We start from the raw sequence: 11,794 nt of genomic DNA on the forward strand, positions 1-11,794 counted from the left end.
CTTTTACGGGCCTACAGGTACAGTATAGGCCGACTAGGCTCGTCGTCTACCGATGTCAGGGACGGTTGGTCGTCTTATCTGTGATGCGCGTGAGAGGCATTGTTATATCGGCTTGACGTAAGAGCAATGGATGTCCTGTGCGTTGTCAACGTCTTGGCTGTCTGCCATTGTTGCTTCATCGCCATCCCAAGCGTTTAGCATCTGCCTCTAAGTAAAGGTGTTTTTTCTTGCCTGTGTCTATTCATTATTCATTCATGATACTTCACATGATACTTCATTGCCTGATCAAGTTTCATGTGGGCGGGATTCTCCTCTTGCTGGTTTCGTGATATGTTCATGTAAACTGTAGCTGAATTCGAACCTTGCCTCTCCCATTATGAAGCATATACCGGGTACCTCTTGCAACCAATCCTCTCTTGACAAACAAAATAAAGTTCTTTTCAGCTGACTCTAACTTGCTAAAGAATATACCAATGTGCGTGTCTTCATTCTCATTATAGATACGTTTTGCCTTGCGCGTGTTAGCGATTGTGGAGTCTTGGCTTGTATGTCAAACAGCTTCGCTTCGTTGTTGCGCTCTATCGCGAAGCAATCTGCGTAAAATTTAACGAGTTCACCTTTGATAGGGGGTGCGTGGAAATCAAGACTCGTATTGTTGGTAGTAATTTCTATCATTACCAATTAACACTTGTAATATTAACTCACAAGGTTTTTCTGTTTACATTTCTTGGCTGATTTTTTTAATTGACGGGTCGTAGATATGTTATCTGAAAAGGATGCGCGGCACGTTTGGTTTAATGACGCATGAAACCAGTGAACCCCGGAATTTTATGAAATTCTCTTTTAAACATTTTTTTAGATAATTCCATTATCAAACTCTAATTTGCATTGATGTAGTCAAAATATGTCATTCTTTCAAGCTACAATCAAAGTCTTTAATCCCGGAAGAACTCACTTAGTCTGTATGAATGGTTTCTGAGTGTTTCTCTTTTCTTCGGAGCTTTTGGTATAATTCTAATATTTTGTGCAGGTATGGTAGAACGTGAACGATTGATGCGGTGACGCAACGATCTACGCATCAGAAATTTTCGTCTGCCATCGTAGAAACAAGCATCTTGATGTTGATCTACACAATCCCAACGTGGGATCAAAACAACGACCAAATTTTGTTGAGCCATGAGCTCACTGCCCTGCCTGCCTCTATTTAATCACGCATCACCGATGTTGAAATGAAGCCTTCAAGAACTTGTTGAGATTTTCCTTCTCAAGTTTTTCGTTAATATTTTATTGATTTTTATTTAATTTAGTTCAAGTTGTCCACATAAATTTCTGTTCAGGAAAGGAATCTTTGTTACTGAGAAATTACTCCAGTTGAAATAATTAAAGAAAGATTGTGGCGACAGATGGGGTTGATTGTCCCATGGGCTTAATCCGGGCTGAGTTATCAATGAGCCAGCCTGCCAATGTCATTTACACTCACAAGAAGTTCAAGAGAACTTCTTCTCAGAGCTGGAAAGATGCCCCCGCTGAGCCGCTACCGTGCTCTGAAGCGGAGACGGTTCAATGGGCCGCTGCCAGCCGTGGCCCAGAAGCTCCTGAGGACTCTTGGTCACAAGACAGAGACGGGGCGGAGAGCTTACTCATCGCAGCGTCTTTGGTGGAACAACGAGAGGCGGGCGAGCGTTTACAGAGACTCGCTTCAAATGCGCATCGAGTAAACGGCACTGGTGACCCTAAAATTTTACTTCCCTCCAATGCTTCTGTCAGGATTTGGTCGTGCAGATACTGCAACTTCGGTGCCACCTGTGAAGATGAACTCAAAGTACATGAGGCTGTTCACGCTAGGCTCTGCTCTAACTGTAGAGCCCCAGAAATGGCCTGCATCTGCGAACATCTTGATGCTCGGCAGTGCAGGTCGACGATATCTGAAACTTCAATTTCTCTAGTCCCGAATCCAAGTTACTCCAAACTCAAGATAGATAAGCATAATCTTCCTGCGGATCTGTCAGTCACGAGTTCAATATCAAGCAATAACAATATTTATCCAAACGACGAAAATTATATTAGAAATCATTACTCGTTAATCAAAGCTCCCGAAGGGGCTTATAGTAAATCTATTTATAAGCCTAAATTTCGGGCTAGCTACTCATTGGACGAGTCTACGACAGGGGGAACTACACTGACTGGTGCAACGGTCAATGATGACGTGTTCGATGTCCCTGAAGCGAAGTATAATGTACATTTGGACAATCACCTGTTATCTACCTTGGGTGACCTGAAGGGGACAGGGACTGTACCGAGACAAGCTGGATCCCAGTTTCCTTTAAAAGGTGATGAACCTGGCACAGCTCTTAGGCTCGGCTCCATTGTTGGGTCGGCATTGTTCAAGGGAATTAAATCACCGAGTCCTGATCTTGGTGAACATATCGATAAGCTTATTGATCAAAATAAGTTGATTATGGACTCTGACAATCCTCTACGCAATCGTAAATACCGAAGACAGACAAGCATAGGATCGTCATCCAGCGAAAATGAAAATTCTTGTGGCTCACGCAGCAGACGATCGAGCGCTAACGATCCTAGTAAATGTAAGACGGCCACATCTACGGTGCCCAACAGAGTGAAAGTTCCGGCCGTAGCGGATATTCAGGCATGTCAAACATCAGTTTCTGTGCCCGTTGAGTCTCACAGTTCCGTGTCTTTCAAAAGAAGCCTATCGGTCATAAGTTCGGCTGCTGGTCCCTCGTTGTCAAGTATAAAATCAAGTTGCGCTGCTGCTCCAACCACTCACATCCCCACATATCAAGCTACTCCTGCCAATCTGAGACGCTTCGTCTCGGTAGATAACAAGTCTCCAGCAATGAATTCTGCAGAGCTTCTGATACCTGGTGCGAGTTGCGACCGTGGAATATACCTTCAGCAAATGCCCCCCAATCCTGATCCGGATGTCCACAAACTGCTCTTAAGGAGAGGGAATATGCCTTTTTTACCAGATACTTCTGTAATTCCCGTTACAAACCCGTCAATGATGGTAATGGTTTGTCCAAATTGTTCGACCAGTTTTAGAACTCGAGAAAGCTTAGAGGTTCATCTTGAGAGGCATTGTAGTGGTAAGACTGAAAATTTATCCACGTTTAAAAACGTAGCCGCTGCTGTCGATAATTCTGCTGGCGGTGCTCATTTAGTTCAGAGAACTGGAGCTGGTCACGAAACTGCTCATGAACAGCAAAAGCGACTCATCATCAGAGATTTTTCCCCCATGCATATGCGTAGTTCCTCCGTCGAAAATGAACCTAGACTGAAGAATCATAGAGAAGAAAGTTCTCAGAGTCGTGGCTCATCACTAGGAGCAGACGTTCGTCTGAACACCGAACACATGAAGCAGCCATTTCAAAGTATGCCTCAATACTCAAGGCAACAGTCTGTGGACGTTCCTCAGCCGCCGACCAAAAAGCAGAAAATTTCATCAGAACCTCAGCCAGGAGATTTCTCCATCACATCTGTGCATCCTGTTCTTGTCCGCAACGGCGTGGTGTTGCAACGAGCTAGGGTATCAGTAAAAGAAGTTGAAGAAAACAATCTCCCGAAAAAACTCCAGTTGTGTGGAGGCGAAGTAAAAATCTGTGATGGGTCCAAGTACAAAACCATGCGCATTGACACCAGCGAATGCAGTAGAAGTCATGCCTTGGGGATGAGCTCGCCAATTTGCGAGGTTAAAACTGAATCTGATGAACCTCAGATCCCAGAAAGCCACGTTGTGACCCTGTCAACATCTGGCCTGAACTGCGGCGGTACAATGGTAGAAAGCCGCGTTAATTACCTCGCCACAAGCTGTTCTCTATCTTCACCATCAAGGAGTGGTTATTCCTCTGATTCTAGTAATGAAATGCATCGTGGTACCAAAAAGCTCTTGTGCAAAGATATCGATTTACCCAGTATATCGTTGTCTAATCTTCAACAATATGCACCGCAACTAACGCTCCCCAATCTATCTATTCCCGGAGTTCCTATTCCGAACATGTCAGGAGTTCTGCTGTCGAAAATGTCTACTGGTCAGCCATCAGCAATGAAACATCTGCGCACATCATCCTTTTCTGAGTGTTTCAAAACGAGTTCCAGTTATGGCTCACTTCTACTCAACTCTCAGGAGAAACCTCTGACTAAATTACCCATAAATTCACCATTAGTTTCGTTGAGTAAAGATAAAATTCCTTTTGTTCCCGGAATCCCAGGTCCATATAGTCAAGCATCTTTAAATCTAAGTACTTCCATTACATCACAGAAACCTGCCACCATTGTCAGCACAATTCCAATTTTAGCGTCTAAATCTGAAATGTCAAATGAAGTAAAAGTACGCCCTGAGAGCCCGAAGGTCTTTACTGCCTGTAATACTTTGGTAACCAAGAATACGCCTCCCACCTCAACTAAGACGAACTTTTCCTACGCAACTCCTGACGTCCGAACATCGTCTGAAGTTCCATTGCAGTCCGATAAAGTTGTTCCTGCTTTGCTTGACCAGAAAGATATTTTCATCGCTCCTCGCAAGCGACCCGACACGCTACCACTGAAGCCTCAGCAATTTGTGAACAAGTCAACAGCTCAGCTCATAGGCAGCATCATCACGAGCCCTGACACCCCGCGACCTAAGAAGTCATGCGCCCAGCTCCTACTCGATGGCTCTGCCTACACCTACTTACGCCTCAAAGTTTCCACCAAAACTTATTACTGTTGTATTTTTCGGCCACAGCCAATGTACGTTCCCCAGTCACCTGAATCTAAAATTTCTATGTACTCCAACTGGCAAATCAGAAAACCTGCAGAAGATAATCCTTTTAATCTTAGTATCTCAGAATCCATGGGACTGTATTCATCCTGCCAGTGCACGAATCCTGCTTACTCAGTCGCTAAGCCCGCATTGTCTCTAATTTATACATACAGCGACAGGAAAATGATTGATGCTATCAAATTTGTCCAGAAGGAAAAACAGTCTTTGTCGGCTGTAACTTTGGCAAAAAATTTAGTTCCTTCCCTTGGTGAGAACAAGATGCGCTACGGAGAGTCTCCGATCAACTCCGTTAAGCTGTCTGATAGTGCAGGGGACGTCCAGATAAGCCAAAGTGTTGCTGAAGAAACTAAAATTTCTAGCAGCGTTTCAGTTTTTTCACGAGAACCCTCTGAAGACAGCCGCCTGAGCAGCTCATCAAGCCGTATAAGGATTTGCGATGGAGGTTTCAAAAGCACAGAAGAATATACGTACGTGAGAGGTAGAGGCAGAGGTCGGTACGTGTGCGAGACGTGTGGCATAAGATGCAAGAAGCCCTCCATGTTGAAGAAGCATATCCGCACCCACACCAACTTCAGGCCTTATCCCTGCACCCTTTGCACCTCAAGGTGAGCTATTGCTAGTGTTTTCTCATAAATGTCCTTCGGCAACAATCTTCATTGGAATTTAGTAATACGGTATAGTACTCATAGTCGCCATTTTACATGTCAATCGCGGAGGCAGCGGTGAAACTAAATTATCATCACAAGTGTTAATCTTTACTCCATCAACTAATCGGATATTAATTATTGTACTAAATGTGTAGGGAAGAGATTTCTATTTCGTTTCAATACGGAATTCATAGCCGGAATTGCCAATGACATTTTTAATACATTTTTTTCGCGTACCGACATGAACTACTAGACCACTTCATCTATAAAGTTATATTAACAGCATTTATGGGCGACTTCTTAGTGCTAATTACCGCTGAAACTTCTCTTATTGCTGACCCATATTCGCCAGATTCAAGACAAAAGGCAACCTTACAAAGCATCTGAAGAGCAAGGCCCACTTCCAGCGATGCATTCAGCTCGGCGTGCCCCATGAACCGCCAAGTGTGAGTTCTCTCTTCACTAAACGCATTATATCTATCCTCTCACAATGTTGCAGTGAGATTATGTGTGTCATGATTTAGGATAAAATTCCTAGTTGGTAAATATTAGATAAACTATTTCTCTGCAATTCTTCCAATAACTACGCTAAATTATACATGGTGATTTCATTACGAAATTTTTTTTTGGGTAATGAACACCTAAATTTATCTGGTGTGTTTTTCCAGAGCTCTGGTGATGACGCTTCGACCGAGATGGACTATGACGATAACGATGAGGATGACGACGATGATGATGGTGAAGAAGACGACGATGAAGAGGATGACGAGTGTGACGAAGACATGCGGGAGAGCCGAGAGAACAGTTCTATGCGTGATAACAGCCGGGAAAACAGTTATGTCCGTGAAAGTAGTTGCGATAACAGCTACGTGAACGAGAGTAGAGAGGGCAGCTCCATGCGCGACAGCCGGGAAAACAGCTATCTCGGGGAAAGTCGCGAGAACAGCTATGCTAGAGAGATCCGTGAGAATAGTTGTATTAGAGAGATCCGTGAGAACAGCTGTGTACGAGAGAGTCGAGAGAACAGCTGTATTAGAGAGAATTGCGAGAACAGTTACATTAGAGAGAGCCGTGGCTGTGTACCGGAAAGCCGAGAGAACAGTTGTATTCCTGAATTTGCTTTTGTTGAAGAAAATATTGTTCTCGGTAGTGGTAACGGTTTCGAGAAAAACAAGGAAGACTTTTGTTTTTCTACTGGTCATTTACTATCATCTGCTGCCATGTCTTCTCACGAAGAAATCAAAGCGGACGAAGAAGTTTGCATCGACCTCCGCGTCTCCAAAGTGGCCTGTAGAAGCGCAGGGTCTCCTGCCTCAGCCCCAGACGACGCACCCATGGACCTCAGTATTAAGAAATCTTCTAACTCAACCCAACCGGGAGCAATCTTGCCGTCTTCCTTGCTACCTCACGTTGTTAGTAGCGCTAAGATTACCATAGCTTCAGTCACTTCATCTCGACCGAGTTTTTTACAACTTGTCCCTCCGAAAAGCAGCACAAGTCTTGTGTCTCCCCTCACGCCAATCCGTGAACAACCCGCTGATATCTTATCGCCGGTCACCGATTCGTCTATGTTGCTCAAGAGTATATACAGTACGACAGAGCGCGCGTCACGAGTATCTGTCCTGAGCAGCCAGGCTGGCTACCCACACTCCATAGCCGCCAGTCAGGCCAGCGGGGTAATGATGAAAGCCTACCTCACGCAACGTGCTATCCAGGACACATTCATCAAGCGCCATCAATACCAGGGTCAGACATCGTATTCAGATGCTAGTAATGAACCTTCAGATATAGAAAATTCTACCCACGAGTCAAAAACAGGCCTCGAAACGGGCTCGGTTATATCTGCCGCTGTGAATGAAGGTGCATCCTCTAGCCCAGTCGTCAATATATCTCGGTCTAATTCGTCTTCTACTGTAGCGTCGTGTACTTTGAAACCAAAAAGTTACTATCAAGGGAAATGGCAGGGTACAACACTGCAGGCATCACCTTCGATCTCGCTGGCCACGTCATGCGTATCTCAAGTTTTAGACAAACCCATCGCTGGTAAAGAAGCCTCAATTGATGAATTTTCCCCCTTGTCTGTTGCTTCCTTAGTGTCTGCATCTACACAAGGATGTGAAGCTCTTATTGACGACGCGACCTTCAAAGGAAAATTGAGGGCAGCTTTCGATTTGGTCGAGGCCAATGATAGAGGAGTTACTGCTTTAGAATATTCCTTCCAGCGCTTTGCGGTATCTGAGGCTACTGGCAAGTTACCAAGAAGTCCGCCAATTGTTGTCAAATCAACTGCTGATGCTTCAGTGAGTCTATCGTGTGCTGTTCCTAAGAAAAATCATATTATGGCTGCTGCAAGAATGGTTGTCACATCGACGTCTAACTTGACTGCCCCAGAAGTGCCAACAACAACCGCTGACCGATCCCCAGCCGTTCCTGAGGGTTCTCTTACACCCGGTAAGAAACCAAACTACAATAACCGATCAGGAGAGATTGGCCTTTCTGACCATGCAAAACCGATCGCAGCCATTGCACCAGCCCCTTTGGCGTCAAATCTGACTAAACCATCCCTAGTCTCTCAAGATATCCCTTCTTCAAATTCAACGTCTAAGATTCAAATCCCAGCATCGAGTTGGTCAAATGCTTCGAGTGTTCAATTAGGCTTGCCTACCCTTAACGACCCTAACGATACAGAGAAGCAGGCCACGAATTTCGACGCCATCACACAACCTGATTCCTCTGCTCTAACTCAGACCGAAGAAAAGCCGGAAACAATCATTTCCAATTCGTCGTCGATAGTGGCTATTGATGCTTCTAACAATTCTCGGAATGCTTCAGCCGTCGCTGTTGAACCGCCAGTAATCACATCATCTCCTAACTCCGAGAAACCCTGGGCTGTGACCATATCAGCGCCTTTGCCACCTAATTCGAGATTAACGCGCTGTTTGACTTTTCCTGAATCCTCGTCGCCATCAAGCGTTTCAAGTTCACTGTCTGTGACGCTCTCAGTACCCAGCTCTGTTGCCGTGCCTGTCTCTCGGTCTGTTAATTCCCATCCGTCGCGCACTACGACCGTGACAACGCCTTTGTCCGCCAGCTCTGGAACTCTGCGGACGGTCACTGTAGCCGGGCCGTCATCTGCCATGAACTTGACTGTACTCAATAGCAGTAACTCCAAGACTGGCACATCGTTCCTTTCGCCGAGTGGGGTGGTTCCTAACCATGCAAATAAGTAAGTTGTTAATTATATATTTATTTTGCACTTGCAGTAGCCGATATTAATTTTTGTTTATTTTTAACTATCCAATGTTTATCCGCGCTGAAAAGCAGCGTCGTCACTCGGGTGGCCCAGTGGTTGCAGTTCAGAGTACCAAGATTGAAGCAGAGAGGTGCGGGTTCGATCCCAGCTCTGTGCGCCAGTTTCTGGTCAGAATCGGCGAGGAGGCCGAGCGGTTAAGCAAAATAGAATTGTAGCAGTGAGTTGCGAGTTAGAGACCGCAACAAGCTGTGAATGTTCTGCGATGTTAAGGATCGGCGACAGCCCTACGGCCTTATAAACGCTGAAACCGCTATTATAATGTTCTTGTTCCTTACAACATGCTAGTAATACCCTGCAATCTGTGTTTGAATCCTATTAACGAATTTTATGATGCTTTAATTTTACCAATTGTAGAATTTAGTGGTGCTTCTTCACTACCAATTTTTTGTTCATTTTGTTTAATTTTTTACGACGCAACATTGTGCTCATTTACGTATTTTTTTGGTGCAGTCGCTCGGCCCCGGAAGACGGTCGATGCCGCTGCTACATTTGCCACAAGGAGTTCGCTCGGTCGTCGCAGCTGGCGCTGCACTTGAACATTCATTACATGGAGCGGCGATTCCGCTGCGAGTCTTGCGCCGTCTCTTTCCGGACCAGCGGACACCTTCAGAAACACGAGCGATCAGCGAGTCACTTCAATAAGGCGAGTGAAAAATGTCATACAACACTACATCATTGTGTCTGCTTAGATTAAGTTTGTTTGTTCTTAATGTTCGGCTGTCGCTGCACAAGCTTCAGTAGAAGTCACGCAAATGTTAACATTCTGATGAAAAAATAAATTTTTAATGCGTTATGCTTCACCGTGGATAAGCGACTGGTTTGTTTTCCTGTGCAGGTGAATATGAACCTGACATTTGGGGCCGCGAGCACCGAGAACCCTCGTCCATTCAAGTGTCACGATTGTAAAATTGCCTTTCGTATTCACGGCCACCTTGCGAAACACTTGCGTTCCAAGATGCACATTCTCAAGCTGGAGTGTCTCAGTAAGCTTCCCTTTGGCTTGTACGCTGAGATGGAGAGAACTGGCCTCACGCTTGCTAACATCGACACGACGGACTGCGAACACTCGCTTCTTAGCTTGCAGGTCAGAAAAATTCTGCTACGAATCAGGTTCAAATGACTTTTAATCATTGCTGGATATGCATTTCGTCATGCCTGACTTTGAAAGTAATGCCCGATTTTAAAACCGCCACTGGAAACAGCTGTGAATCTTTCAACTACCTTTTCAAACTGTAAATTTAGTTGATGCCGTGTTTCATTAAAACAATACGTGTAACTTAAGAATATCTTCCCAGTCTCTGGCGGGTAAGCTGTTTGCAAAAGAGCCGGAAAAATTACTGGCGTGGCGAAACGGTACAGCCGACACGGAGGGCTTGGGTGAAACTTCTCGACCACGCACCGTGTCGGGGTCATCGGTGAACTCGGACGAATATCTTCTTGCAGATGACCAGGACGAGCCTTCGCCGCTGCCAGACTCTGGTACTCTTCCACTCACCGCTGTCACATTGCCGATATGCTGTCTATATTTTGACATGAAAACGTTTATATGTTTTTGTTTTGTATTATGTTTTGTACTGTACTGCCAGTAACTCACCGCTGTTTCATTGCCGCAATGCTGCCTATATTTTGACCTGAAAGAGCATGTATGTTATTGTACTGTATTATATTGTGTACTACTGTACTGCAAGAAACTCACCGCATCTTATTGCCGCAATTCTAACTATATTTTGACATGAAAGCGTATATATGTTTTTTTAATGTATTACCTATATTGTGTACTACTGTACCTACTTCAAATAACTCACCGCTGTCTCATTGCCGCAATGCTGCCTATATTTTGACATGAAAGCGTATGTATGTGTTTGTACTGTATTATGTCGTGTACCGCACTGCAAGTTCATGTATAACGGGATGAGTGAACTTTGCTCTCAATTCCTTATGAACCGCAGAACACATTGCATCGATTGGATTTTCTGGAGTTTAACTGAACATAACTGCTTTAATGTACTGCCCAGAGGCCGTATTATTAAGTTCGCATATTCGTCAACCATAAACAGACAGCTTTCCGAGCCGATTTCTCCACTCATAGACAAGAAATTTACCGCTACGTGCACTTAGGAAGTTGTGATGTTCTTGCGTCAGGACCGTTGACTTCTATAGTGAAAAAATCTTAATCATATTCGATTCTACGTATTGCATTTTTCTTCAAGATTACGTGTACTTCAAAAGTGTAATTTTTATCAATACTCCGAATTTTCAAAATTTCTTGCATCTCTTCCGACCATTATTTTGGTGCAAATGTGTGAAAATTCATGTAAAACTTCTTCGTCTTTACTAAGCTAAGAAGAATTAAATTTGAACTCCGAAAGTCTCTGCATGTTATCAGTGTCATCAATTCATTTGATGCTCGTTTGTAGCTGTTGTCTAATTGAACCTATTTTTTTCTCCTAGGTGACGAGAACGAGAGTACTCCAGTCACTCCTGCCAACTCATCGTCAGGCAACGTTTCCTCGCTTCAAGCAGCAGTGGAAAAAACAATTCCTGACGTTGCCATTGAACCACAAGCATCCTTATCAACGTCTCCCACACCATCTTCGCTATCACCAGAATTGCCTTCATCATCGGTATCTCATGTTGCGGTAACAACTTCGTTATCGCCTCCGCCTGGAGTTCCGTCGACGCCGTCGACTCCCAAATTAGGTGGTAGCTCGTCGCAGTCTCCTTCATGCGCATGATCTATCGTGTCCTGTGCAAGCGTAACCTTCTCTCAATTTTCTCAAAAATCTTCTGATGTGACTTGCAATTAAGACAAAATTTCTCACCTATATATATTTTTCCTTGTGTATTTTCAGTTTTTGGCAAGACCTCCTCTAACTGCTGAAGCATCTACTGATTTGTAGATTAATTTCAAAACTCCAAATGCCAGAAATGCAAATCCTTTCTATTTTTCTTTCTTATTTGTTTTCTTTTGAGATACCCAATTTGTACATATAGATTTTTGATATTAGCCGGAGTGATTTTTTAAACAAACTTCCTCTAGGGTCAAAT

The 11,794-nt window shown here is 44.2% G+C and overlaps 1 protein-coding gene across 1 annotated transcript in view; it reads left to right on the forward strand.

Moving 5' to 3' along the window:
* Nucleotides 1-11,481, forward strand: part of LOC108682979 — a 30,512-nt gene extending 19,031 nt beyond the window's left edge. Inside the window, exons 3-9 of the mRNA XM_018172246.2 lie at nucleotides 1,031-5,391; nucleotides 5,786-5,879; nucleotides 6,102-8,659; nucleotides 9,197-9,389; nucleotides 9,582-9,830; nucleotides 10,042-10,225; nucleotides 11,198-11,481. Coding sequence (XP_018027735.1) covers nucleotides 1,421-5,391; nucleotides 5,786-5,879; nucleotides 6,102-8,659; nucleotides 9,197-9,389; nucleotides 9,582-9,830; nucleotides 10,042-10,225; nucleotides 11,198-11,481 — 7,533 coding nt within the window. The 5' untranslated portion in view covers nucleotides 1,031-1,420. The remainder of the gene's footprint in view (nucleotides 1-1,030; nucleotides 5,392-5,785; nucleotides 5,880-6,101; nucleotides 8,660-9,196; nucleotides 9,390-9,581; nucleotides 9,831-10,041; nucleotides 10,226-11,197) is intronic.
* The last annotated feature ends 313 nt before the right edge of the window (nucleotides 11,482-11,794 follow it).

This window comes from Hyalella azteca, unplaced genomic scaffold, assembly GCF_000764305.2.
Source record: "Hyalella azteca isolate HAZT.00-mixed unplaced genomic scaffold, Hazt_2.0.2 contig2266, whole genome shotgun sequence".
NCBI classification, from domain to species: domain Eukaryota; kingdom Metazoa; phylum Arthropoda; class Malacostraca; order Amphipoda; family Hyalellidae; genus Hyalella; species Hyalella azteca.